The sequence below is a fragment of the Anas platyrhynchos genome, chromosome 30, assembly GCF_047663525.1.
Source record: "Anas platyrhynchos isolate ZD024472 breed Pekin duck chromosome 30, IASCAAS_PekinDuck_T2T, whole genome shotgun sequence".
NCBI classification, from domain to species: Eukaryota; Metazoa; Chordata; class Aves; order Anseriformes; family Anatidae; genus Anas; species Anas platyrhynchos.
This window is the reverse complement of record NC_092616.1, coordinates 5,174,395-5,198,072: the sequence shown is the minus strand read 5'-3', so window position 1 is coordinate 5,198,072 and position 23,678 is coordinate 5,174,395. Positions and strand designations below refer to the sequence as shown.

General features: G+C 51.9%; 3 protein-coding genes across 3 annotated transcripts in view; 1 reads left to right on the top strand and 2 right to left on the bottom strand.

Moving 5' to 3' along the window:
* Positions 1 to 23,678, bottom strand: part of LOC119712973 (uncharacterized) — a 672,213-nt gene that overhangs the window by 224,821 nt on the left and 423,714 nt on the right. The window lies entirely within an intron of this gene.
* Positions 10,038 to 10,997, top strand: LOC139999799 (olfactory receptor 14C36-like). The gene has a single exon (XM_072029423.1). It carries the CDS (start codon positions 10,038 to 10,040, stop codon positions 10,995 to 10,997), a length of 960 nt encoding a protein of 319 aa, XP_071885524.1.
* LOC139999798 (olfactory receptor 14A16-like) lies at positions 15,927 to 16,901 on the bottom strand. Its single transcript, XM_072029422.1, has one exon. It carries the CDS (start codon positions 16,884 to 16,886, stop codon positions 15,927 to 15,929), a length of 960 nt encoding a protein of 319 aa, XP_071885523.1. The 5' UTR covers positions 16,887 to 16,901.

Below are 23,678 nucleotides of genomic sequence, written 5' to 3'. Positions count from 1 at the left end.
TCCTGTCCCAAAGTCCTGGTCACAGCTGCCCTGGACTGGCACCGCTTTGAACTCAAAGATACCATCATACTCAGGTGTTCCCTTAGAGAAGAGCCTGCACACTGCGCAGAGTAAAGGAATCCAGTTTCCAAGTGCAAATCTCCAATCTCCTGTGGCCTTGAGTGTGGTCTCAGTTCTCCACGTGTAGCAAGGGATACAGAGGGATCACTGCAGCTAACACATAGAGATTTCCAGCAGCATTTCCATGCCCTTAGCCATCAGGTGTCTTCTCCATGGAAAGCACAGAGCTGCGATGGCAGAGCTGTGCCCTGGAGGGGGGCAGCCTGCAGCCCAGCAGAACTCTTGCAGGAAAAGTTTTGAATGCACTAAAAACAATGTGATCTGAAGACAGAGTGAGCTCATTCTCAGCCCCACACACAGCCCTACATGTCATGACGGGACATGGAGGCTTTTCCTCAATTTATGTATCTGAATGACAAGAATGTGAATCATTCTGAGCTGCACCTGACTTATTCTCTACATCACTGACTCCAAAGGAGGATCATGAATAAGTTCCCATGTCAATATCTCTGGTGGTCCATGCTGGAGGAGTGGAAGAGACCACAGGCTGTATTGTGGAAGACAGCAACTGTGCAGGGGTGGCAGAGAAATTTCAAAAGTCCCCCTTCTATGTTTCTGGGAGCAGCTATCTCTCACTCCCTGCCCATGGTTGTGAAGCCTGCAGCTGTCCCTGCCTGCAGCTGGGTCTCTGTCCCCACACCTCCTGCCTGCAGCTCACAGCCCCCATCCCACCCGCTGGGTGCTCACCTCTGCCCTGCAGACACCTCCTGGCAGCAGGGCTCTGCCCAGGGGCAGCTCGCTGGGGACATGTCCTAGAGCCCAGGGCACACAGATCCTGCTGACACTGCACATGTGGTGGTGGAGCTTTCTATGGGCTGAGGGGAAGGAAAAGATCCTTGTAACCTCTCAGCCATCATGGAGTCTCAGGCACTTCCTGGAATTAACAGCATATATTTCTATTACAACTGAGGCAAGTAGAGAAGATTGGAAGTTCAGGAGGCTCAGAAAAGCTGTGACTGAAGCTGAAATCCCCTACTTTATCCCAGCTCTCACAAAGACCCTTCAGATACACCCTGGTTGTGCTGTGGAGCTGTGAGCAGGCTGCCCCAGGCAGCAGCCTCCCACCAGCAGCAGGACCCTGCCCTGCCGGGGGGGCTCCTTCCACCCGCAGCTTCTCCCCGCAGTGCCCTGGGCAGCTCCCCGGGCAGGCTGAGTGCTGAGCCTGGCAGGCGGCAGAGGCCCTGCCCCGGCACACAGCCCCTGGGCCACAGCAGGGACCCTGCTCTGCACCACAGCCCTGGACACCCCTGCCTGCACCCTGCCTTCACAGCTTGCAGCTGGCCCACGAGAAGGGAGCCCTCGGGGCCTGGACAATGACCCTATGGCAGGGAACCCCTGTGCTGGAGCATGTCCTTCTCTCGAAGAAATAAACACTCTCTGTCTACAGCCTCATCTGCTCTGGAATAATCCAGGTCTAGGGCACATCCAGGATACTCCAGTGCATTGCAAAGCACTCAGACTTACCGTGTTAAGGGTTGCAAGCATTGCTTTTCCAGTGTACTCTCAGCTTTCTAACAATCCATGCGGTCTTTAACAACTCTCCCTTTTCTGTCCTCCCAGTGCCAGCTGCAGGCAGTGCCCCCATCCCTGCTGCGCTGTGCAGAGGAGCTGCTCCTGGGCAGAGCTGTCTCTCTGCAGTGCTGCTCGCTTGCCACGAGCTCTCCTTGGGCCCAGCTCAGCAGCAGAGGCCCAGCCCAAGGCCTCCCTTGCTCTGCCCCCCACCAGGATCCCTGCACATGGCCCTGGGGCTGCAGGGAAACCTTCCAGGGAAACAGCCTGAAGGAATCCCTTGGGCTCCCTCCCTCACCTGGGCACACACACTTCTTCACACCAGGGTCATTTCTCCTTACAGAAAACCAATTAAGTGTAACAATCACATCTTCTTGTCCCACTATCAGTTTGGACATCAAGTCATGGTCAGGGACTGATCTCCTTCATCCCCACTGAAGGAAAGAATTCAGCAGTCAGTCAAGGCATCTCATGCTGGTTGTTATTCCTGGGGCTGGAAAGGGATCTGAGCTCCCTCCCATATCTGCCACAGACCCACAGGAGCTGGGATTCCTCAGGCCTCAGTTCAGGTGTCCACAACATAGGCACTTTCATGTGAATTACTGAGCCACAATAGCTCCTTAGTGGAGATGGAGGACAGGCAGGAGCTGTTCAGATGGAAATACCTGCTGAAATTTGAGGTTAATCCTCTGGGAGTCTGATGGGGCATTCCTCAGGCCAACTGAAATGGCAGCTAATGCCACTTGTAGGTCAACTGCAGCAGATGCCACATGTAGGACAACTGAACCTGTCCCTACTCCTTACGTGTAGGTCAGCCTGCAGAGGCTGTCAGCAGAGCAAAAGGAGTCATGTGTCACAGGCAGAGCTAAACCTATTCTGTTCTCTTTTAAATGTTCTCTTTTTCCATTTCTCTTCTCTGTGACCCTTGGCTGTAATGGCTGTTGTGTCTCGGTCATCTCCACAGGGCCTCAGCTCTCACCAGCCAGGTCTCCCTGCCCTTTGTGCCTTGAGGCAGGACTCTGCAGGGGTACAACAGGTGTTGGGTGGGGATAAAATCCATGGTTACTTTGCAAACTACACCCTTAACAGTCCATGGAACCTAGGGGCCTGCATCCAAGGGTACAAGGAGAGTGTTCTGGCCTGGAGGTACTGGCTCCTTATGATCCCAGGAAGGGATCAGACAGCAGCATTCAGGTGCTGTAAGAGATCATTTAAATGCTCTTAGAGCTAAGACTATAAGGAGAGAAGACTATAGACGATCTGTTGAACTTGGTGTGACTTCATTCTAGACACAATACTCCACCGTTAGCCTCAGATCTCCATTACATGTTTGCACTGACCCTATGGGATTATTAAAGGGTGAACAAATTTTGCTGATCAGTCCTTGGCTCTGCAGTTGACGAATCAGCATATATATGGGAATCAGGGAATCTTGGGTGGTGCCATATTGCCACTGGTGCACCATTTGGGTAGCTACTGGCACGTCAACCCTCAGCAACCCCACAACTGAAGGATCCTGTGAGGCACCGGGCAAGGTAGAAAACTGTTGAATGTGCATAAATCACCATAAATCACCTCCAGCATGGCCAATTGCATCAGATATGGGCTGCCTCTCTCCCTGGTGGTCCATTTGCCTGGGTGACATACAACATCTTCCTTGAAGGGATACCTTTCCTTTACACCTGACAGGAGTTACCTCAGGAGAGGGAGGATTTGTGCCCCTTTTCCAATTGCTTTGTCAATGCCCCCTTCCCTGGGGAGGGATCCCAGCTGCTTGGCTTCCCTGCCCTCTAATTCGAGGCTACTGGCCCTGTTATCCCAGTATCGGAGCAGCCAGGTGACAATGTGCTGGCCTAGGTAATGGCTGAAATCTAATCACACATATCGCAGCTCCCCAAGGACTAGTGATCAGATGCTTACTGCTGCTTTTATGTTATCTCTGTCTTCGTCCACACATTTCTCTGATGGCTTTACTTGGGAGGAGCCTGCCTCATCTTCTTCTTCCTCCTTCCCTCTAGGAGTAGGAGCTTCTTTCCTGATTTTATTTTATTCACATGTATATATTTGACTGATACAGGCACAGGTTGGTTCTCTAGCCCAGTCATAGGGATTGGCATTGTGTAGATTGCAACTCAGCAATCTAAGCCCCAGCACATCGCAGTGATTTCTGTCACTTTGGAATTGTCAGGATTCTTTTTTTTTTTTTTTTTTTTTTTATGATTCTGCACTTCTTTGGGGGTGAAGTTAGAAAGCATTGGAGGTGCCCAGAGTTCTAGGTGCCTGCCCATATCCTCCCACACACCCTGCCCCTCATAATTATCCTGCCTCAAGGCAGATCATTGTTTGGCATTCTGAAATAGTTTACTCTAACCTTAAACAAAACCTGAAACACATTCAGGACACATAACAATATGTACAGGCTGGTTTGAACATCCCAAGGATTCAAAGTTTTGAAGAGCTATTGTAACTTGCTGTGGGGAGAAGTGTTCCCCCTTATCCCTTCCATAGATTGGCTCCCCGAGGTGAAAAGTAAAGACTGTTAATTATAAATAGCTTCCGAGAGAAAGTTCCTCGAGCATGGAGGTGACAACAATGCTGAGTACAACTACCAGATTTGTCTCATGACCAGTAATTTTATCACAACATAAGGCAGTGTTAGGCAGTAAACTAATAACCATAAACGAGCCCTCACAAAGGATAAACAGCACAACAGGGAACACACACAATATGTATTGTGTTACCCAACACAGTTCTGAGACCAAACACAACTACTACACCAACAAAAAATGAACATTGTGGTCAGCAACCATGAAGCTGATATATTGCTTATAACAACTTTATTTTATCATGATCCAGTCATATCTGTCATTATCTGAACTGTTTATGGCCCCACGCAGGATGCATTTGTGAAGGAGGGCATCCCACAGGAGGGACCCAGAGAGGGCAGAGATTGACCATCAAGGAGCAGCGGAAACAATGTCAGGGACTCACTGCAATTCCCAATTCTCCTGTTCCACCCAGGAGAAGGAGTTACAGGAGGCTGGATGGGGGGAATGGTGTTTTTAGTTTGCTTGTAGTTCCTCAAGGTTGTAGTGCACCGATGATAGGCAATAAAATATATTAATCTGCCTATGCTAAGTCTGTCTTGCCTGTGATGATAATTGGTACCCATGAGGATATTTGGTGGGTGACCTCCTGTTCTACCTCAAGCCTTGAGCTACTTTCATCATATTTTTCCCCCTTTTTCTTGTAGGTGGGGAAGTAAAAGAGCGGTGGCCATGGAGTTCACCTGTGTACCTGTGTAAACCCACCACAGTAGGGAGATTGGAAGGGTCCAGCACCAGGGCTGTGGCCATCCAGGGATGGCATCTCGGCACCCAGAACATGCTCTGCCAGCGTGGTGGCACAGGAGGGGCTGGTTCCCCTGAAGGAGATCAGTACAAGGGGAAGGCTTGATTTCCAACACAGGCATTTCTGGCACATTCCTGAGAGGCCTGTGGAGCTGCAGGCCACACCAGTCTCTGGGACACCGGACGTCCTTCCTCCCAGAGCCAGATCCCGAAGAGACACCAGCTCCCAGGGAAACCTGGCCCTGGACTGTCCCCATCACAAGGAGGCTGAGCCATGCCCAGAGGAGCCCTGGGGCTTAGGGCACCCCTAGCATCAGGACCCAGAAATCCTGGCTACCACATACTCCCCTGAGCCTAGAGGGACACTCAGGCAAGGCTCTTGCAGCAGCCACCAGCCATTTCCAGCCCCCTGCAAAGCTTTGGACAGCTGACAGCCCCTGTGACACATCTTGGGAAGGGGTTCCTGACACCCTTACCTTTGGGGAGAGCTGCAGGAGTACTGGGAACGTGGGAGTCATATCACAGGTGATGGTCACCCTCCAGCAGCCCTCCATCTCACTTGCTGCTGGCCCTCAGCTCAGGACAAGGGATGCCCGCCCTGGCTCCTCAACCACAGCTCCTCTGCAAGGTGCCCCTGCTCCTCCGCCCGTCAGCGAGGGTCGCCCAGTGCAAGCTTGCTGCCTGCTGACCCCACTCCTGGCCACAGAAGGACAGCGCTGGGGAGGACCCAAGCAGTGCCCAGCAGGGACCAGGCCTTGCAGGGAAGTGTCGGCACTGCCGCTGCTCCAGTGATGATATCCCAGTGATGCAGGGCTTCCCCCTATGACATCAGACCGTGTCATTAGAAGGCCTGTGAGGTCAGTAGCAAGGAGACATATTTTCCGTCATTTCTTGACAAATCCACCAGGAACATCTCCAAATAGTGGCAAAGGCCACGGAATAAAGGAAGTGGAGCACTGGAGTAGTCCCTGCTGTGTTCTTGTACTAAGATACCTCTGCTTTTGGGAGCTCTCCCAGGAAGGTAGGGTTTGAGTCTTTTCCTAGGGCTGGGCTTTTTTCAAACGATGGGAGCGAAGGCGCCTGGGATGCATTATATGTGTTAGGATGCATTAGGATGTGTTATATGGAGGGAATTGCAGCACATTCCTGGGCCTTTCTCCCCTCATGTCCCACAAGGCTCTGTGCTCTGAGAAGGCCTCAGCACCCTCGCCCAGGACATCCCCGCTGCCATGCCACAGGCAGAGGTGGCACACGAGGGAATGGCAAACTTACCTTCAGCACCTCATGGTAAGGGAGAGGGGTAGTGCAGAACTGCAGATGAAGGGTAGAGTAGGGAGAACAGCTTGGGACAGATGCAGTGCACTCTTTAATGCTGACACAGCTTCCTTGCAGTGGGGATCCAGCTCCTCCCGTCTGTGCCCCAGGCTGAGGGCATTGGGGCACATCTGGGCTGCAGCACCTCAGCTGTGGCACAAGGGCCAAACTCAGACTTGTCCCAGACCTTCTGCCCAAGACCCAAGACATGCAAAGGCTTTCCAGCAGGGCAGAGACCTGCTGCCGTGGATGGCAGATGGCCATAGGAGGATGAAATGAGGGACCCCAAGGAGGGCAAGCCTTGGTGTTCCTGAGGCCAGAAGGAAACAGGCCTGGGTTGTGCCACCGTGACAGCAGAGGGCCTTTGTGGTGTTGGTGCAGTCCTGAGGGCCAGTGCTGGAGCTGTGACCGATCTCCAGGCACAAGAATGGGCTGCTGACAATGTCCTTGGCTATGGGACTCCTGTGATCCAGGGACACAGAAAAAATCACTGTGTCTGGATAGTACCATCAGAGTGATTAACGGGTGGGGATGAGAAGCAGCAGCAGTGTTTTGCAAGCTGAATGACATAAATGGAAACTCTGGTGTGATGTGCCTCATATCCATGCACTGCCTGCCTCTACCCGATAGAAGTGGGACAGACCTTGGCTCTCTGGGAAGCAGTCACGTGCTCATAAGCACCAGGTCTACCAGAGATGCCCTCAGGGGTGCCCTCTAAGTACCAGCTGTGAATGGCCAGAGCTGTCCTGTGGGTCCTGTGCTGTCCATGTCAGCTGCATGCTCCAGTGGTGCTGGGCAGCGTTGGCATCTCAGGTAGCACTGCAGGCCTGGAATTGGCTTTAAATGGAGCAGCTGCCCCGAATTTCATTAGGCAATGTAGGGATGTCCATGAGACAAGTGCCGTTACAGTCCCTGGCGATGGAGGGAAAACCAGATGGAGAAGAGGGAGAGAGAGACTCAGCTCTCCCTGTGGCACAGTTCTCCATTGGGTCAGGTGGATGCCTCTACAGGCTGCCCTGAGCCTACTGAGGAGGGACAGGTTTAGTTGTCCTAAATGGGTGCATTTGCTGTCATTTCAGCTGGCCAAAGGCATCGCCCACCAGCCTCCAAGGGGATATCCCCAGGTGCTGCCCTGTCCCTCATAGTACCTCCATGAGAGTTTGCAGATGCCTGCATGTACCTCTGCCCCCTGACATGTCACCAGGTGTTTGCAGCCCCCTGATTTCCTCCATCTCCATTTATGATCCTGGAGATGAGACAAGGAACTCACCTGCAGGTGCCCATGTGGTGCACACCTGAAGTGAGGGCAGGCGAATCCCAGTTCCTGTGTGCCTTGGGCAGGAATGGGTGTGAGCTGAGTGCCCTCCTAGCAACAGGATTAAAATCCAGGATGAGATGTTTTAATGGATTCTGCTGCCTAACTTTTTGGAGAAATGTACTTGTGTTCAAGAAGTGTGCGTGCCCAGCTGAGGAGGGAGCCCCAGGGATTCCTTCAGGCTGTTTGCCAGCAGGTTCGATGTGCAGGGAGCCTGGTGGGGGGCAGAGCAAGGGAGGCCTTGGGCTGGGCCTCTGCTGCTGAGCTGGGCCGGGCTCCTGGGCCCAAGGGGAGCTCCTGGCAAGCGGGCAGCGCTGCAGAGAGACAGCTCTGCCCAGGAGCAGCTCCTCTGCACAGCGCAGCAGGGCTGGCGGCACTGCCTGCAGCTGGCACTGGGAGGGGAGAGAAGGGAAAGAGAGGTTATGGGCTGCATGGAATATGAGAGAACTAAGAGCTCAGAGGAGGAGAAATCTTGCTAGCACATAACACGGTAAGTCTCTTTATGCAGTGCATTGCACATGAGTATCAGGGATGATTTCCAGACTGAGTACTTCCCATAGAAGATAAGGTCAGATGCACTTGGTATTTCTTTAGTGTGGAAAAGCACAAGCTCCAGCCCAGGGGTTCCCTGCCATAGGGTCATTGTCCAGTCCCAAGGGCTCCCTTGTCGCAGGCTGGCTGCAGGCTGTGAAGCCGGGGGTGCAGACAGGGGTGTCCAGGGCTGTGGTGCAGAGCAGGGTCCCTGCTGTGGCCCAGGGGCTGTGTGGCGGGGCAGGGCCTCTGCCGCCTGCCAGGCTCAGCACTCAGCCTGCCCAGGGAGCTGCCCAGGGCGCTGCGGGGAGAAGCTGTGGGTGGAAGGAGCCCCCCTGGCAGGGCAGGGTCCTGCTGCTGGTGGGAGGCTGCTGCCTGGGGTAGCCTGCTCACAGCTGCACAACAAACCAAGGCAATTTCAAAGGGAACTTCACTCTCATCTTTCCTTAGCCTCTGCTTTCAGTTTTCTCTTCTTTTGGCTCACTAGGAATAGAAATAGAAGCTGTTATTTCCTGGAAGAGCCTAAGACTCATACACCACCAGAAGGAGGTTTAGAAGAATCTCCAGAAACTCTTTCCTGCCTCTCAGCCCATAGAAAGCTCCACCACCACTCGTGCAGTGTCAGCAGGGTCTGTGTGACCTGGGCTCTTGGACCTGCCCCCACCGAGCTGCCCCTGGGCAGAGCCCTGCTGCCAGGAGGTGTCTGCAGGGCAGAGCTGAGCACCCAGTGGGTGGGATGGGGGCTGTGAGCTGCAGGCAGGAGGCGTGGGGACAGAGACCCAGCTGCAGGCAGGGACAGCTGCAGGCAGCAGAGCCCTGGTCAGGGAGTGAGAGGGAGCTGCTCCAAGAAAATTTATGGCAGGGGGGATTTGTGTACTTCCCTCCCATCCCTGAAGCGCCAACGCCTTCTCACAAACTTCTTGGCTACTTTTCTCATCCAGCCATGTCATGGAAATTTTAACACGAGTTTCTTTGGAATCCCTAGATTTTGGGAGATGAAAATTCATCTGGAGCTCAAAATCTGATGATGATGTTCCTAAGTGTTAGTTCTGTCCTTAAATAAAAATCATCCATCTTTTCTCCGAAGTGTTGGGTCTCAGAGAAATGCTATATGGGGAAGGAGCTGACTCTCCCTTCAGTACATAGGCCATACAAATGCAGCTGGTTGGCTGCATGTGGGCAGCTGCTACGATCCCTCTGTGTCCGCGGTGAAAAGCAGGGAGCTGAGATCCTCCTCAGGTTTGGTGAGATGGGTGAGGGGTTTGGAGATCTGCCCTTTGAATCTGTCTTCATCTCTTCCCAGCAGCATTACGGTTCTTTTTAGGGGATCACCTAAGTGCAACCATCCTCCAGAAATGCCTGCAAAGGGCAGCTGAGACCAGGACTGGCTGATAAAACAGCTGTCCTCACTCTGTCCTGAGGAACAGTCCCTTTGCCTCGCAGGACCCCCAAAACTACCTTATTGGGGAGTACAAACACCAAGGTTGTATGCATAAATGCACCCCTCAGATGAGGTGGAGAAACTAGAAAATACCCCCAAAGCCTGGACAATGGGTTTTCACAAAAATGTTGAGTTTTTTTGAATTTTCAGCAAGCATTCTGAAATTAGTTTGATACCTCATCTGTATTTAATACAACAACAGCCCATGTCCTCATTTACATAACTGCGTGGGTCAGGACTGCCTCCTCCAGCGCCCTACTTATCCCAGTGGCACTGGAATCAGCATCAACTAGAACAAACAAACTCTTGTGAAATGGACCTGCAAAGATCTTCCTGAAAAGGGAGAGGCAGGAGGGAGGATTGTATAAGAAATTGAGTAGGTTTGATCACAGAGTTCTGTCCTAATGTTGTCCTGATTTTCTCTCTTCAGACTGCCCTCTATACCCAGAGGCATCAAATGTCCAACAGCAGCTCCATCACCGAGTTCCTCCTCCTGCCATTTGCAGACACACGCGAGCTGCAGCTCCTGCACTTCGCGCTCTTCCTGGGCATCTACCTGGCTGCCCTCCTGGGCAACGGCCTCATCCTCACCGCTGTAGCCTGCGACCACCGCCTCCACACCCCCATGTACTTCTTCCTCCTCAACCTCGCCCTCCTCGACCTGGGCTGCATTTCCACCACTCTACCCAAAGCCATGGCCAATTCCCTCTGGGACACCAGGACCATTTCCTATGCAGGATGTGCTGCACAGGTCTTTCTTTATCCCTTCCTGATATCAGCAGAGTTTTCAATTCTCACCATCATGGCCTACGACCGCTACATTGCCATCTGCAAGCCCCTGCACTACGGGACCCTCCTGAGCAGCAGAGCTTGTGCCCAGATGGCAGCAGCTGCCTGGGGCAGTGGGGTTCTTTATGCTCTGCTGCACACTGCCAATACATTTTCCCTGCCCCTCTGCCAAGGCAATGCTGTGGACCAGTTCTTCTGTGAAATCCCCCAGATCCTCAAAATCTCTTGCTCACACTCCTACTTCAGGAAAGTTTGGGTTCTTCTGGTTGGTTTCTCTTTAGCATCCGGGTGTTTTTTTTTCATCATGCTTTCCTATGTGCAGATCTTCAGGGCCGTGCTGAGGATGCCCTCTGAGCATAGCCGGCACAAAGCCTTTTCCATGTGCCTCCCCCACCTGTTTGTGGTCTCCCTTTTTCTCAATACTGCCATGTTTGCCTACCTGAAGCCTCCCTCCATCTCCTCCCCATCCTTGAATGTGTTGGTGGCAGTTCTGTACTCAGTGATTCCTCCAGCAGTGAACCCTCTAATCTACAGCATGAGGAACCAGGAGCTCAAGGTTGCTGTTAGGAGAGCAATTTCACAGATGTTTCTTAAGAATGATTATTTTCCCTTCTTTCTCCAGAAATGACTTTCTGCATATCCTCTTGCAGTCTTGATCCTTGTATTGTTATCATTATAGCTATTGTTATCTTCAGTGCCACTTGCATTTATAATGTTCTAAAAAAAAAAAAAAAAAGAAGTCATTTATTCATCATCCTTTTACTGAGGAGGTACTTCCTTTTTGTACATCCTTTTACTGAGGATGTACAGTAAACACTGCTCTGTTTACTGTTGAGGTTCTGTAAAAGTCTGTCTAAGAGCACATCATCACTGACTCATCTGTGTAATAAAATGGGGTGTCCCCAGTGCACTGCCTGAAGATTTGGCTAGTCTTTCAAAGCTGGTGCCAAGATCAGGGCTGTGTAGCTGCTCCCTGGAAGGCCTGTTGCTGCATGGATCTGGGAGAGAAATAGGTCATTGTGTGAGCTGTGAGAGACCACAGGTAGGATTTAGGAGCAGCCTGCTGGTGTCTGATGACAGTGGAGATGGTGAAAGGTCACTGAGATACAGAGCCATGACCGTCCCAAATGTGGCAGGGCAGAGGACAGCCTCCAGGACACGAACGTTGAGCTGTGTGGAGAGCCCAGGTGTTCTCCATGGGCAGCATGTGCCCAGGGCAGGCAGTGACTGGAGGCCAAAAAAGAGAGAAAATGCCCAAGATCTTGTCACCAAAGAAGAATGTCATAATTCCTGTGGGATTCTGTGGAGTACCAGCATGCACAGGGAAGGGAGGTTGGAGAGAGATTAATGTCACCCTTACAAAGTTATCACCAGCTGGATCTAGAAAGACACCGGGAAACCCCTAGTGTCCTTGGCAATGTTCCCTGCTCTTTCTGAGCACCTGCCAGAACGACAGACCATAGTAAGTGGGATTAGCAGCACTGATCCCAACCCAGCTGGATTTACTTCCCACGCTGTGCAGCTCAGCCCATGTGCAGTCACCTCTGGGGCACCACAGCTTGCTTGGTCTGCTAATAGTGCCACCAGCCCAGGGACATGTGGCGAGCATGGGAGGTGGCCAGGAAGAGCTGGACGGATCAGAGGACACATGGGGAGAGATCAAATGGGAGTTGGCCTTGGCTGGAAGTTACTGTTAACCTAATCCCAAGACTAGGTCTGGACTGTGAGTACCCTAATGAGTGCTCATGAGTTAGAGTAGAAGATGAGCCAGAAGTCCGCAGTTTCCTGGTGCTGCACTAGGTTGGGAAGTGGCTGAAGAAGGACTGGTGCCCTCTATTCTTCATTTCATAACTCCATAATCTTTCCTGAAGGGTGGCATCGAAAGCCAAGTCTGGTGCCTGTGCCAGGACTTACACTGATGGAAGCATGACACAGCAGCCATATCAGTTTGCTTCTGTTCCTCAGTCTAAGTCCGTCACATGTCCATGTGAGAGTCTCCCCCAGCCTATGTGCTGAACAATAGCCCAGAAGTCATCAGCAAGCCCTCAGCTTGGGTCCACCCCAAGGCAATGCTGTGAACCAGTTTTTCTGTGAAATCCCACAGATCCTTGTTGTGGTTTAACCCAGCCAGCAGCTAAGCACCACACAGCAATTCACTCACCTTCCACCCTCCCTTTATGAGATGGGGGAGAGAATCAGAAAAAAAAAAATGAAGCCTATGGGTTGAGATAAAGACAGTTTATTAGGACAGAAAATAAAGGAAAATACTGATATGTACAAACAAAGTGATGCACAATACAATTGCTCACCACCTGCTGACCAATGCTAAACCTATCCCTGAGCAGCCCGCCCCCTCCCCTGGCCATTCCCCCCCCCCCCCCCCCCCCGGTATAATTGTTGAAAATGACATCATATGGAATGGAATACCCCTGTGGCCACTTTGGGTCAGCTGTCCTGGTTCTGTCCCCTCCCAGCTCCTGCTGCACCCCCAGCTTGCCTGCTGGCAGGACAGAGCAAGAAGCTGAAAAGTCCTTGGCCTGGTGTAAGCAGTGCCCTGCAACAATTAAAACATTATTCTCATCCTAAATACAAAACACAGCACCATACCAGCTACAAGGAGGAAAACTAACTCCATCCTAGCTGAAACCAGGACAATCCTTAAACTCTCCTGCTCACAGTCCTTCCTTGGTGGGTGAAGGGAATTTATCACACGACTCCAGGCTGGTGTGCAACTGAAGCATTTATTGAGTATACATTCTTGCATTTATACCCTTAGCATCTCTGCACATGCCAGTTATGCTACCAGGCAAGCTCGCTCATTGGTGGCTATACTAGTGTTCACACAACTATCACGCTCTTATTCCGCTCGTTGATTTGTTGTCACGTGGACCTCTTGTGCTGGTTGTTTTCTCAACTCCTCAATTGTTACTTCTTCTTCGACCTTGTGCCTTATCTTGCATTATCTTGTACCTTAGCTTGCATTTTTCTATTAGCTACTTTATTTTTGTGACTAGCAGGTACCACAGGCTTCCAAACTGAGCTCCCATAGGTGGGTGCTTGTGGGTAATGTTTTTGTGGACTCTGGGAGTGCAGCTGTGACTGCAGGAAGGATAAGTCCTCCCCTTGATCTTGTCCATGACTAGATGCCTCTGCATGCTGCACTGGAAAAGGGAGCATATTGATGACATGCTAACGCCCCTTTCACTTTCCCCATGTCTGTGGGGTCCTCAAAGAATGTGCCTCAGTCCTAAGGTCCAGCCCAGCTCCTGCAAGCATCAGGAGCCTGGAGAAATTGCCCCAGAAGTCTCAGCCCTCTTGTGGACTCAGGCAAATACACACAAGTGTATGCACAAGCACACAAACACACAATCTCACACACACAGAGATGTGTGCACAAGGCACACACTTCTGTGCATTCTTTACCTTCTCATCTGTTTCTCTAGGTGATCCTGTGAATCACATCAGGCAGACCACGTGGTTCAAATGGCACAAGCTTCCATCTTACTGCCTTTTCTCTTTTCTAATTATAACTAGCAATGTACTGTTCCCAGGCTGCAATGGTAGACCTGCTACTTCAAAGCAGCCTATCCTGCAAGGGCATTTCCCGTATTTAAGGATGAGCTGCCCCAGTTCAGATCAGAGCCAGTTCCTCCAGCTGGAAAAGGAACCTGTCGGCTGCTGGCCAAACCTGAGCCAATGAGCAATGCTGGTTGTGTCTCTTTGTCATAATTTCCTGGCAGAGGAGTGAGAAAATGTGAGAGAAGCAGCCCTGTAGACACCAAGTTCAGTGCAGAAGGAGGGCAGGATGTGCTCCAGGTGCCAGAGCAGAAGTTCCCCTGAAGCCTGTGGAGGAGCCCATGTGGAGCAGGTGGATGTGGCCTGAAGTAGGCTGCAGCCACTGGAGAGGAGCTCACACGGGACCAAGTTTTCTAGTGGGATCTGCAGCCCATAGGGAGGAGTTGACACTGGAGCAGACCACTTCCGAAGGCCTTTCCCCAGCTCTGTACAGATCCATGTTGGATAACATCTTAAGAACTGCAGTCTGTGGAAAACTCATGGTGGATCATTTTGGGAAGAGAATTCATGCATCCCATGGGAGGGAGGGTGCAGGAGGGTGAACATGGAGATGAAGTGTTATGGATGGAAAACACCCCTCATTGCCCAGCCCCACACATCGCTCGGTGGGGAGGAGGTTGAGGAAGTGGGGTGGAGGATGGTTTTTGTTGGCTTTTGTTAACGCTCTAGATTCTTATTAATTCGCATTAAATGACATTAATTCTCCCCAAGCTAAGTCTGTCTTGCTGTGACAGTAATTGTGAATGATTTCCTGCCCCTTACCTCAAGCCATGAGATGTTTAATTGTATTCTCTCACCCTGTCCATAAGGAAATGTTCCCCCAGCACAGCCCCCTGCCAGCCCTCACTGCCCTGGCCCTCACTGCCCTCCTGCTTTAACAGCCTCCCCCCTTCACCCAGCCTTGCCTCAGCCCCATCATGTCCCTCACAGGGGTTCACAGACAGCCCTGCCCTGGGGCTGGCTGGACCCTGGGCCTGGAGAGGGACCAGGCTGGGCTGGCCATTCCCCTGGTACAGGCCCTGAGCCCAGCAGGAGGATGGGAGTGCTCACATTTCAGTGATTGGCCCTCCCCAGACTGAGGTGGAAGGCTGGTGCTGGGAACCATGAGGGATGGGGGCTGGTGGTAGCTTTCTCGGGCAGTTTCTCCTTTTTGTTCGTGCTACAAGCTGGGCTGAATCTGTGCCCTGGGACACCCTGCTCAAGACACTGTGGGTGTAGAGATAGTCTTTATTGTCTGACCACCCTCATGTTAAAGAAATTTTTCCTAATGTCCAGATTGAACCACCCCTGGTGCAGCTTTGTGCCATTCCTTTGTGCCTGAGGATGACTTGAATCCTTTTCCAGACCCACCTTCCCTGTGCCTGCTGGGTCCGCATTACCTCCATGGAGACTGCAGACATCTCATTTGCCTGTAGAAGCCAACATACCAAAAAGACACTATGAGAGAGTCAGCTCAGTCCCAGTGGCATACATATTTTATCGGGGCGACAGAGAAAGAGAGCAGGTCGATGTTTCAGATGAAATGAGACAAAGCCAAACGTCTGTAGGAACATTACAATGGTACTTAAAAAAAAAAAAAAAAAACAACAACAATATAATGATAAAAAAATAAAAGAAGAAGAAGGAGAAGGAGAAGGAGAAGGAGAAGGAGAAGGAGAAGGAGAAGGAGAAGGAGAAGGAGAAGGAGAAGGAGAAGGAGAAGGAGAAGGAGAAGGAGAAGGAGAAGGAGAAGGAGAAGGAGAAGGAGAAGGAGAAGGAGAAGGAGAAGGAGAAGGAGAAGGAGAAGGAGAAGGAGAAGGAGAAGGAGAAGGAGAAGGAGAAGGAGAGGGAGAAGGAGAAGGAGAAGAAGAAGAAGAAGAAGAAGAAGAAGAAGAAGAAGAAGAAGAAGAAGAAGAAGAAGAAGAAGAAGAAGAAGAAGAAGAAGAAGAAGAAGAAGAAGAAGAAGAAGAAATGCACAGGAGTGTCATGAGTATACTGTCAGTCAGTTGTGGAGACAGATGAGAAGTTTACCATCAGTGAAAAATGTCAATGAAATCACGTTGTTCAGTGCAACTTTCAGCTCCTGGTTTCTCATGCTGTAGATGAAGGGGTTGACTGTTGAGGGCACCACTGAGTACAGAACTGCCACAACCAGGTCCAGAGATGGGGAAGAGATGGAAAAAGGCTTCAGGTAGGCAAACATGGAAGTGCTGAGAAACAGGGAGACCACTGCCAGGTGAGGTAGGCATGTGGAAAAGGCTTTGTGCCGTCCCTGCTCAGAGGGCATCCTCAGCACGGCCTTGATGATCTGAACATAGGAGAGCACAATGAATACAAAACATCCAAAGTCGACGAAAACATTACCCACAAGAACCCAAATTTCACTGAGGAAGGACTGTGAACAGGAAAGCTTGAGAATCTGTGGGATTTCACAGAAGAACTGGTCCACAGCATTGCCTTGGCAGAGGGGCAGGGAAAATGTATTGGCAGTGTGCAGGATAGCACTGAGAACCCCGCTGCCCCAGGCAGCTGCTGCCATCTGGGCACAAGCTCTGTTGTCCAGGAGGGTCCCGTAGTGCAGGGGCTTGCAGATGGCAATGTAGCGGTCATAGGCCATGATGGTGAGAAGAGAATACTCTGCTGAAAACAAAAACACAATGAGAAAGACCTGTGCAACACATCCTGCATAGGAAATGGCCCTGGTGTCCCAGAGGGAATTGGCCATGGCTTTGGGGACAGTGGTGGAGATGCAGCCCAGGTCAAGGAGGGCGAGGTTGAGGAGGAAGAAGTACATGGGGGTGTGGAGGCGGTGGTCGCAGGCTACAGTGGTGACGATGAGGCCGTTGCCCAGGAGGGCAGCCAGGTAGATGCCCAGGAAGAGCACGAAGTGCAGGAGCTGCAGCTCCCGCATGTCTGCGAATGCCAGGAGGAGGAACTCGGTGATGGAGCTGCTGTTGGACATTTGAGTCCTTTGGGCATGGGGACCTGTCTGGGGAGGAAAATATAGCAAAATATTATGCCAGATTCTGTGAGGAAAACTCGATTTCTTGTACAAACCTTGGAAGAATGTGCTGAGGTCAAAATAATCCAATTTCAATGTGCATATCTCCAAACTCCTCAGATATTGGGGGTTGTCTCAGTTCTCCCCATGTATCAACAGACAGACAGATCATTGCAGCTGACCTATTCGAGATGTCCAATAGCATTTCCATGCCCTTATCTCTCACATGTCTTCTCCATGGATAGCACAGAGCTGCTATGGCAGAGCTGTGCCCTAGTGGAGGACAGCCTGCAGCCCAGCAGAACCCTTGCAGGAAAAGAGTGGAATGCCCTAAACGTGGCGTGACCTGAACACAGAGACAGCTCATTCACAGCCCCACACACAGCATTTCCACAACCCTACACATCAGGAGGGGACATGGATCCTTTCCCTCCGTTAACATATCTGCATGGCAGAACGTGCAGGCTCCGTGTCTGAGCTGCACCTGAATTACATCGCTGACTCCAAAGGCGACTCATGAACAAGTCCCCATGCAATTATGTCTAGACCTCTATACTTGGGGAGGGGAAGAGTCCAGGGGGCTATATTATGAAGGCATCATCAGTGCAGGGATGGCAGGGAGGTGCCCAAATCGCTTCTGCCATGGAGATACTGGGAGCAGCTCCCTCCCACCCCCTGCCCATGGATCTGCTGCCTGCAGCTGTCCCTGCCTGCAGCTGGGTCTCTGTCTCCACACCTCTTGCCTGCAGCTCACAGCCCCCATCCCACCCACTGGGTGCTCAGCTGTGCCGTGCAGACACAGGCAGCAGGGCTCTGCCCAGGGGCAGCTCGCTGGGGGCAGGTCCTAGAGACCAGGTCACAACGACCCTGCTGACACTATGCAAGGGGTGGTGATGGAGCTTTCTAGGGGCTGAAGGGCAGGAAAGGGACTTACTGAGGGTCCTTGTAATGTTCTCAGGATGCCTTAGGAATGTTAGGCTTTCTAGAAAATAACATCATATATATCTATTTCCACTGAGCCTAAAAGAGAAATTGAAAAGAGAAGCTAAGGAAAGATGAGAGTGAAATTATCTTGGTGTTCTGTGGATCTGTGAGCAGGCTGCCCCAGGCAGCAGCCTCCCACCAGCAGCAGGACCCTGCCCTGCCAGGGGGGCTCCTTCCACCCGCAGCTTCTCCCCGCAGCGCCCTGGGCAGCTCCCCGGGCAGGCTGAGTGCTGAGCCTGGCAGGCGGCAGAGGCCCTGCCCCGGCACACAGCCCCTGGGCCACAGCAGGGACCCTGCTCTGCACCACAGCCCTGGACACCCCTGCCTGCACCCCCGGCTTCTCCTGCCTCCACGAACTGCGGCTGCATTGCCCTCCAGCCAGACACTTACCGGGTGCAGGGCTGGGAAGTCTTCTCCCGCAGGGAGCTCTGGGCATGCTGCCACTTCTGCTTGCCTTTAAGCACTGTGTCTCTGCAGGCAGTGCCCCCAGCCCTGCTGCGCTGTGCAGAGGAGCTGCTCCTGGGCAGAGCTGTCTCTCTGCAGCGCTGCCCGCTTGCCAGGAGCTCCCCTTGGGCCCAGGAGCCCGGCCCAGCTCAGCAGCAGAGGCCCAGCCCAAGGCCTCCCTTGCTCTGCCCCCCACCAGGCTCCCTGCACATGGCCCTGGAGCTGCAGGGGAACCTGCTGGCAAACAGCCTGAAGGGATCCCTGGGGCTCCCTCCCTCCCCTGGGCACACACATTTCTCACCAGCAGTGTTGTTTCTCCTAGCAGAGGATGAATTAGCTGTAACAATAACTTCTTTATGCCCCAGTATCAGTTTGGACATGAAGTCATGGTGGGGGACATTTCTTCCTCCTTGTGGCCACTTCCAACCTTCCTGGATGCACCAGAAGGGACAAGAGAACACATATCCGGGCCTTCTTTCTGTCTGGGTCCTCCTGGGTATGTAGGCAGAGGGGATCCCACAGTCAGCATGCCCACCAGGTGCCTTCTGCTTGCCTAGCAGGGCCACTGGCAGATGTCAGCCCAAAGGCACAGATCCCAGGGAAAAGTCAAGGGTGACCTGTCAGCTACTTCAGGCAGAAGTGACCTCACAGTCCCTTTCTGTGACATGTTCCTGCTGCTGCCCTATCAAGTGCAGAGACAGAAGTGACCTCACAGTCACTGCCACAGTCACATTGCTCCTGCTGGGGCAGGAGATCCTGAGGCAGAGCTGAGCTGATCAGAGCATTCCCACCCGTCTCCTCTTTGTGGCCCACAAGCTGATCAGATCCATGGCCCCACGCATTCATCTTTGAATGCCATGTGACTGCACAGCAACCTCACGGTTCCTGCCCTGACCCAAGGGGCCAGGCATCTCAAGTTAAGGGTTGGGAGAGGGGTTGAAGGAATGGAGAGGGGCACAGGAATAGGGGCTTTGGGTGTTAGGTATTCATGTATGGGATTAGGGACTAGAGCTCACCTTTCTGGGTTAAAGATTAAGCAAAGGTTTAGTGGGAGGGTTTGGTCTTTTGCTTGTGGTGGCAGGTCTGTGTTTTTTTAGGTATGGGCAAGTATTTTGGTTTAGGGTTTTGTTTAAGGCTGTCAAGAAGTTGTGTAGAGATAAGCAGAGCATTTTACTGCTAATATTAAGGGCAGGGATCAGGGTGATCAAGAGAGTAAAGGTAAGGACAAGGGTCTATTGGCCGAGCTTGGGCTTCAGGGGATACTTTGAGGTCAGGCATTAGAGCAGTGGATTCCTGTCATGGTGTGGAGTAGCATTTAGGTTTAGGGAGTAATGTCACTGCTAGAAATAGGGAAAGGGTTTATGTGACTGTTTTTAGTTAGTGTAACAGCAGAAACACTACCTGAACCTTCTTACATCTCTGAAACCATTACTTTTTGCTGGCCAAGCTCCTCTTCCCTCTCTCATATCTCACATCTCTCCTGGCCAGGCTTCCCCTGATTTCCCCATATCGGTCATCTTCTTAGGGGAAGTTTTCTGATGGCTTTCATGATCTCAGAGTCTCAGTCTCACCTCTGTTGGCTACTCCATTCCTGAGACAGACACGGCACCTAAGCCAGGATGGAAAAGGACACAAAGGTCTGTAGGAGCACCCTGCACAATGTGACCAGCGTCTCTGCACCACACTGAAATGGTGCTTCCTGCCTACAACTTTTGGATCTAGAATGGCTGCTATGGATCCAGGGTAACTTTTCCCAGGCCCTCATACATGTTTCGGTTTGTTACGGGCGTCTTGGAGGCAGCGGCAGTTTCTTTATAGAAAACTGAAAGCAACCCTGAAGGATGGCTTTAGGTAAAAGCTGAAACCTCAGATGTGAACACCCCTCTTCCTCTATGGGGTTTACCAGGCCCTTGGGAAGAGAGGATCTCACAAACTACGTGCAAAGCAGGTGCCTTCTGCTTGCCTTTCAGGTGCATTCGCAGATGTGAGCCTAAAGGCACAGATCCCAGCCAGGAGTCAAGGGATGACCCGTTGGCTACTTCAGAAAGGAGTTAGCTCACAGCAGTTTAACAGCCATTCACTTCCTGCTGGACTTTGAGTTTCCGAGGCACCACTGTCCTCATAATACCTCACCTACATAACACCTCCTTTTTGTCCCAGGACCTGTCCAGGTAGAAGTGAGCTGGTTGTGATCCTTCCGGCCCATGGCACTGCTGCTGGACTCCCAGCCTCTCTGACGCACAGGAGCCAGTTCCATGCCAGTCCTGGGAGGTGCCAGGGCAGGAGGGACCTTGCAGGCAGTGTCCAAGCCCTGTGCCTGTTGGTGGTCTCTCAACTCCTTGCACAAAGTGAAGATCACACTGGCGTCCAGAAGCCATGTGCCTGCAGCTGGCCTAGAAGACACTCAGGGGAAGTGCCCACCCAGCCCCATCTCGTGCCCATCCCCACCCCCAGCCCCAGCCCCAGATCCATCCCCAGCTGACGATGTTGCTTTTCAGCAACATTGATGTTGCGAGGGGGTTGTGGTGCCTGGGGAACAGGGGCATTCTGCAGGACCAAGCTGGGCAGGCTGGGAGGCAGACCCAGCTCATTGGGTCTCTGCCATTGCCCCAGGGCTGCAAGAAATTACTCGCCAGACTCATTTGCCGGGCTGCTGTATGCCCTGGAGCTGCAGAGCTGTCCTCTGCCAGCTCACACCAGATTAACCACTTGAGCTCTGGTCAGTCCACCTGGAACAGGCTCACACTCTGTGATTGTCTCCCAGGCTCATATTGCCCCTGCAGATCACCTGGGCTCTCCTGGAAGCTCCTGGTTCCCTCCAGGTTAAATAAATAAATAAATAAAATCTTGTCTGCCATCAGCCCCATCATGTTCTGTGGAGCCCGAGTGCCTAGGAATTGGAAATACTCATCAGCTGCCTGGTTACTAGCAACTAATAGGGAACTTGTGAACCAGCCCCAGATCCCTAAAAGTCCATTCTGGGACTCCGCTTTCACTACACCAAGCCCATGTGGAAAGCATTAAAGCATGGAACCTCTTTGGAGTTTTTTCCTTGGACTTGTTCTTGACAGCAGCTTTGCAAGAAGGCCTCAGCCTTCAGGCAGTGCCCCGAGGAGATCCCCTCTTAGGCAGGAAGTGCTGCAGTGCAGGCCAGCTCTGCCACTGCTGTGCCCACCGCCTGTCCCTACCTGCAGTCCCAGCTCAGCCCCACAGCACCACTGGCACCAAGCTACAGGAGCAGCCACGCCTGACCCCCCAGGCAGTGCCCGGCAGGAGAGGGTGGAAGTGGCAAGAGAGCAGATCTGCATGCACCAAGCACTGGTGCTCCCTGGTCGTGCTGCTGGGATGGGACTCTTTTCCTCTGCACACAGGCACTGTCCCTGCAGAGCCAGACCAGGTCTCAGAGGAAGGATGCCAGACAAAGAAGGCAGTGCAGGCTCCTTTATTTTGTTTCAATTCACAGAGAGCCCGGCTCCTCATGTATAGAGTCTTTGAGCTACACTTGACAAGTAGACACTGAAATGGAAATGTCATGAACTATATTATTTTAATGGGCAAAATAAGCCAAATTAAAACTATGAAAAACCTCTAATAAAAATGCTTCCAAGCACACAAACAAACAAAAGGATATTGCCTACAGGAGTAGTAATTCACATCATGAGTCAGATGCAGAAGCAGATTGGAAATATACCGTGTCTTAAACATATCCAGTCAGCAATTTCCACAAGGCAGTCTCGAGGTCCTTGTTCCTCATGCTGTAGATGAGGGGGTTCAGTGCTGGAGGCACCACCGAGTACAGAACTGTTACCACCAGGTCCAGGGATGGGGAGGAGATAGAGGGGTGCTTTAAGTAGGCAAATAAGGCAGTGCTGATAGACAGAGAGACCACGGTCAGGTGAGGGAGGCACGTGGAAAAAAGGCTTTGTGCCATCCCTGCTCAGATGGCATCCTCAGTACAGCCCTGAAGATCTGCACGTAGGAAATAACAATGAAAACAAAACAACCATAAGCTAAACAGACACTAAAAACAAGTGCCCCAACTTCCCTGAGGTAGTCATCTGAGCAGGAGAGCTTGAGGATCTGGGGGATTTCACAGAAGAACTGGTCCAAAGCATTGTCATGACAGAGGGGCAGGGAAAATGTATTGGCAGTGTGCAGGACAGCATTGAGAATGCCACTGCCCCAGGCAGCTGCTGCCATCTGGGCACAAGCTGTGCTGCCCAGGAGGGTCCCATAGTACAGGAGCTTGCCACAGCCCTTGCTCCTCTCCACACCTGGCTGTCCTAAGGACTCCCAGACCTGCACCTCTTTCCCTGCTGGCTGCAGACCCGTGTGCATGTGGTGCCACTCCGCATCTGAGCTGAGTCTGATAACTCAGACCACCCAGCCAGGATGATGACACCAATGAATTATTCTTTGAAGAGCTAAGAAATACCTCAAGATCAATTGCCCTTGTCCTGATGGGGAATTCAACTTGCCAGCCATCAACTGTGATTACCAAATGGCCAACACAAGCAGGTCCAGGAGGTTCCTAAAGCACCTTGAAGATAACTTTTTGGTTCAGGTGCTAAGGGAGCCAACTAGGAAAGGTTCTCTCCTAGATCTGTTGCTGGAGAACAGAGAGGGTCTTGTAGGGGACGTGGCAATTGGTGGCCATCTTGGTCATAATGACCATGAAGTTGTTGAATTTGAAATTTTTGGTGACAGGAGGAAAACTGCCACCAAAACTTCAGTCTTGAATATGGGGAGAGCAGACTTCAGGCTGCCTGGGGAACTAGTTAGCAAGGTCCCCTGGGAAACTGCTTTTGAAGTCATTGGCGTCCATCAGTGCTGGTCAGTCTTCAAGCACTGCTTCCTAAAAGCACAGGATCAGGCAATTCCAAAATATCAGCAATGAGACCGTGGTGCTCTAGTGATGAGCTGTCTCCTCCTAGGCCTCAGTGGCAGAGACAACAGCCATAGCCATAGGTATAATTATCTTGGTCTTGTTGGGACTTACAGCCTTGCTAAGTCCTTGTTCCTCTCCAGACCAGGATACCCTAGGGACTCCCAGACATACACCTCTTTCCCTGCTGGCTGTAGAACCTTGTCCGTGTCATGTCACACCGGATCTGAGCTGAGGAAGACAACTCAGATTTTCTTGGTGGCCGTGTTCCTTGTAAGGCAGCTCTGTAGGAAGCTGGCCTGGTTCCTGGTGAGCAGACACTACTGCTCGTATGGCATCCCTCATGGTGCCCAGGCCCTCTTCCTCCTAGGCACAGCTCACTCATCAGGGTCCCATTCTGCCCTGATGTGTGGGGTTCTTCTATTGCAGGACTAGGCTTT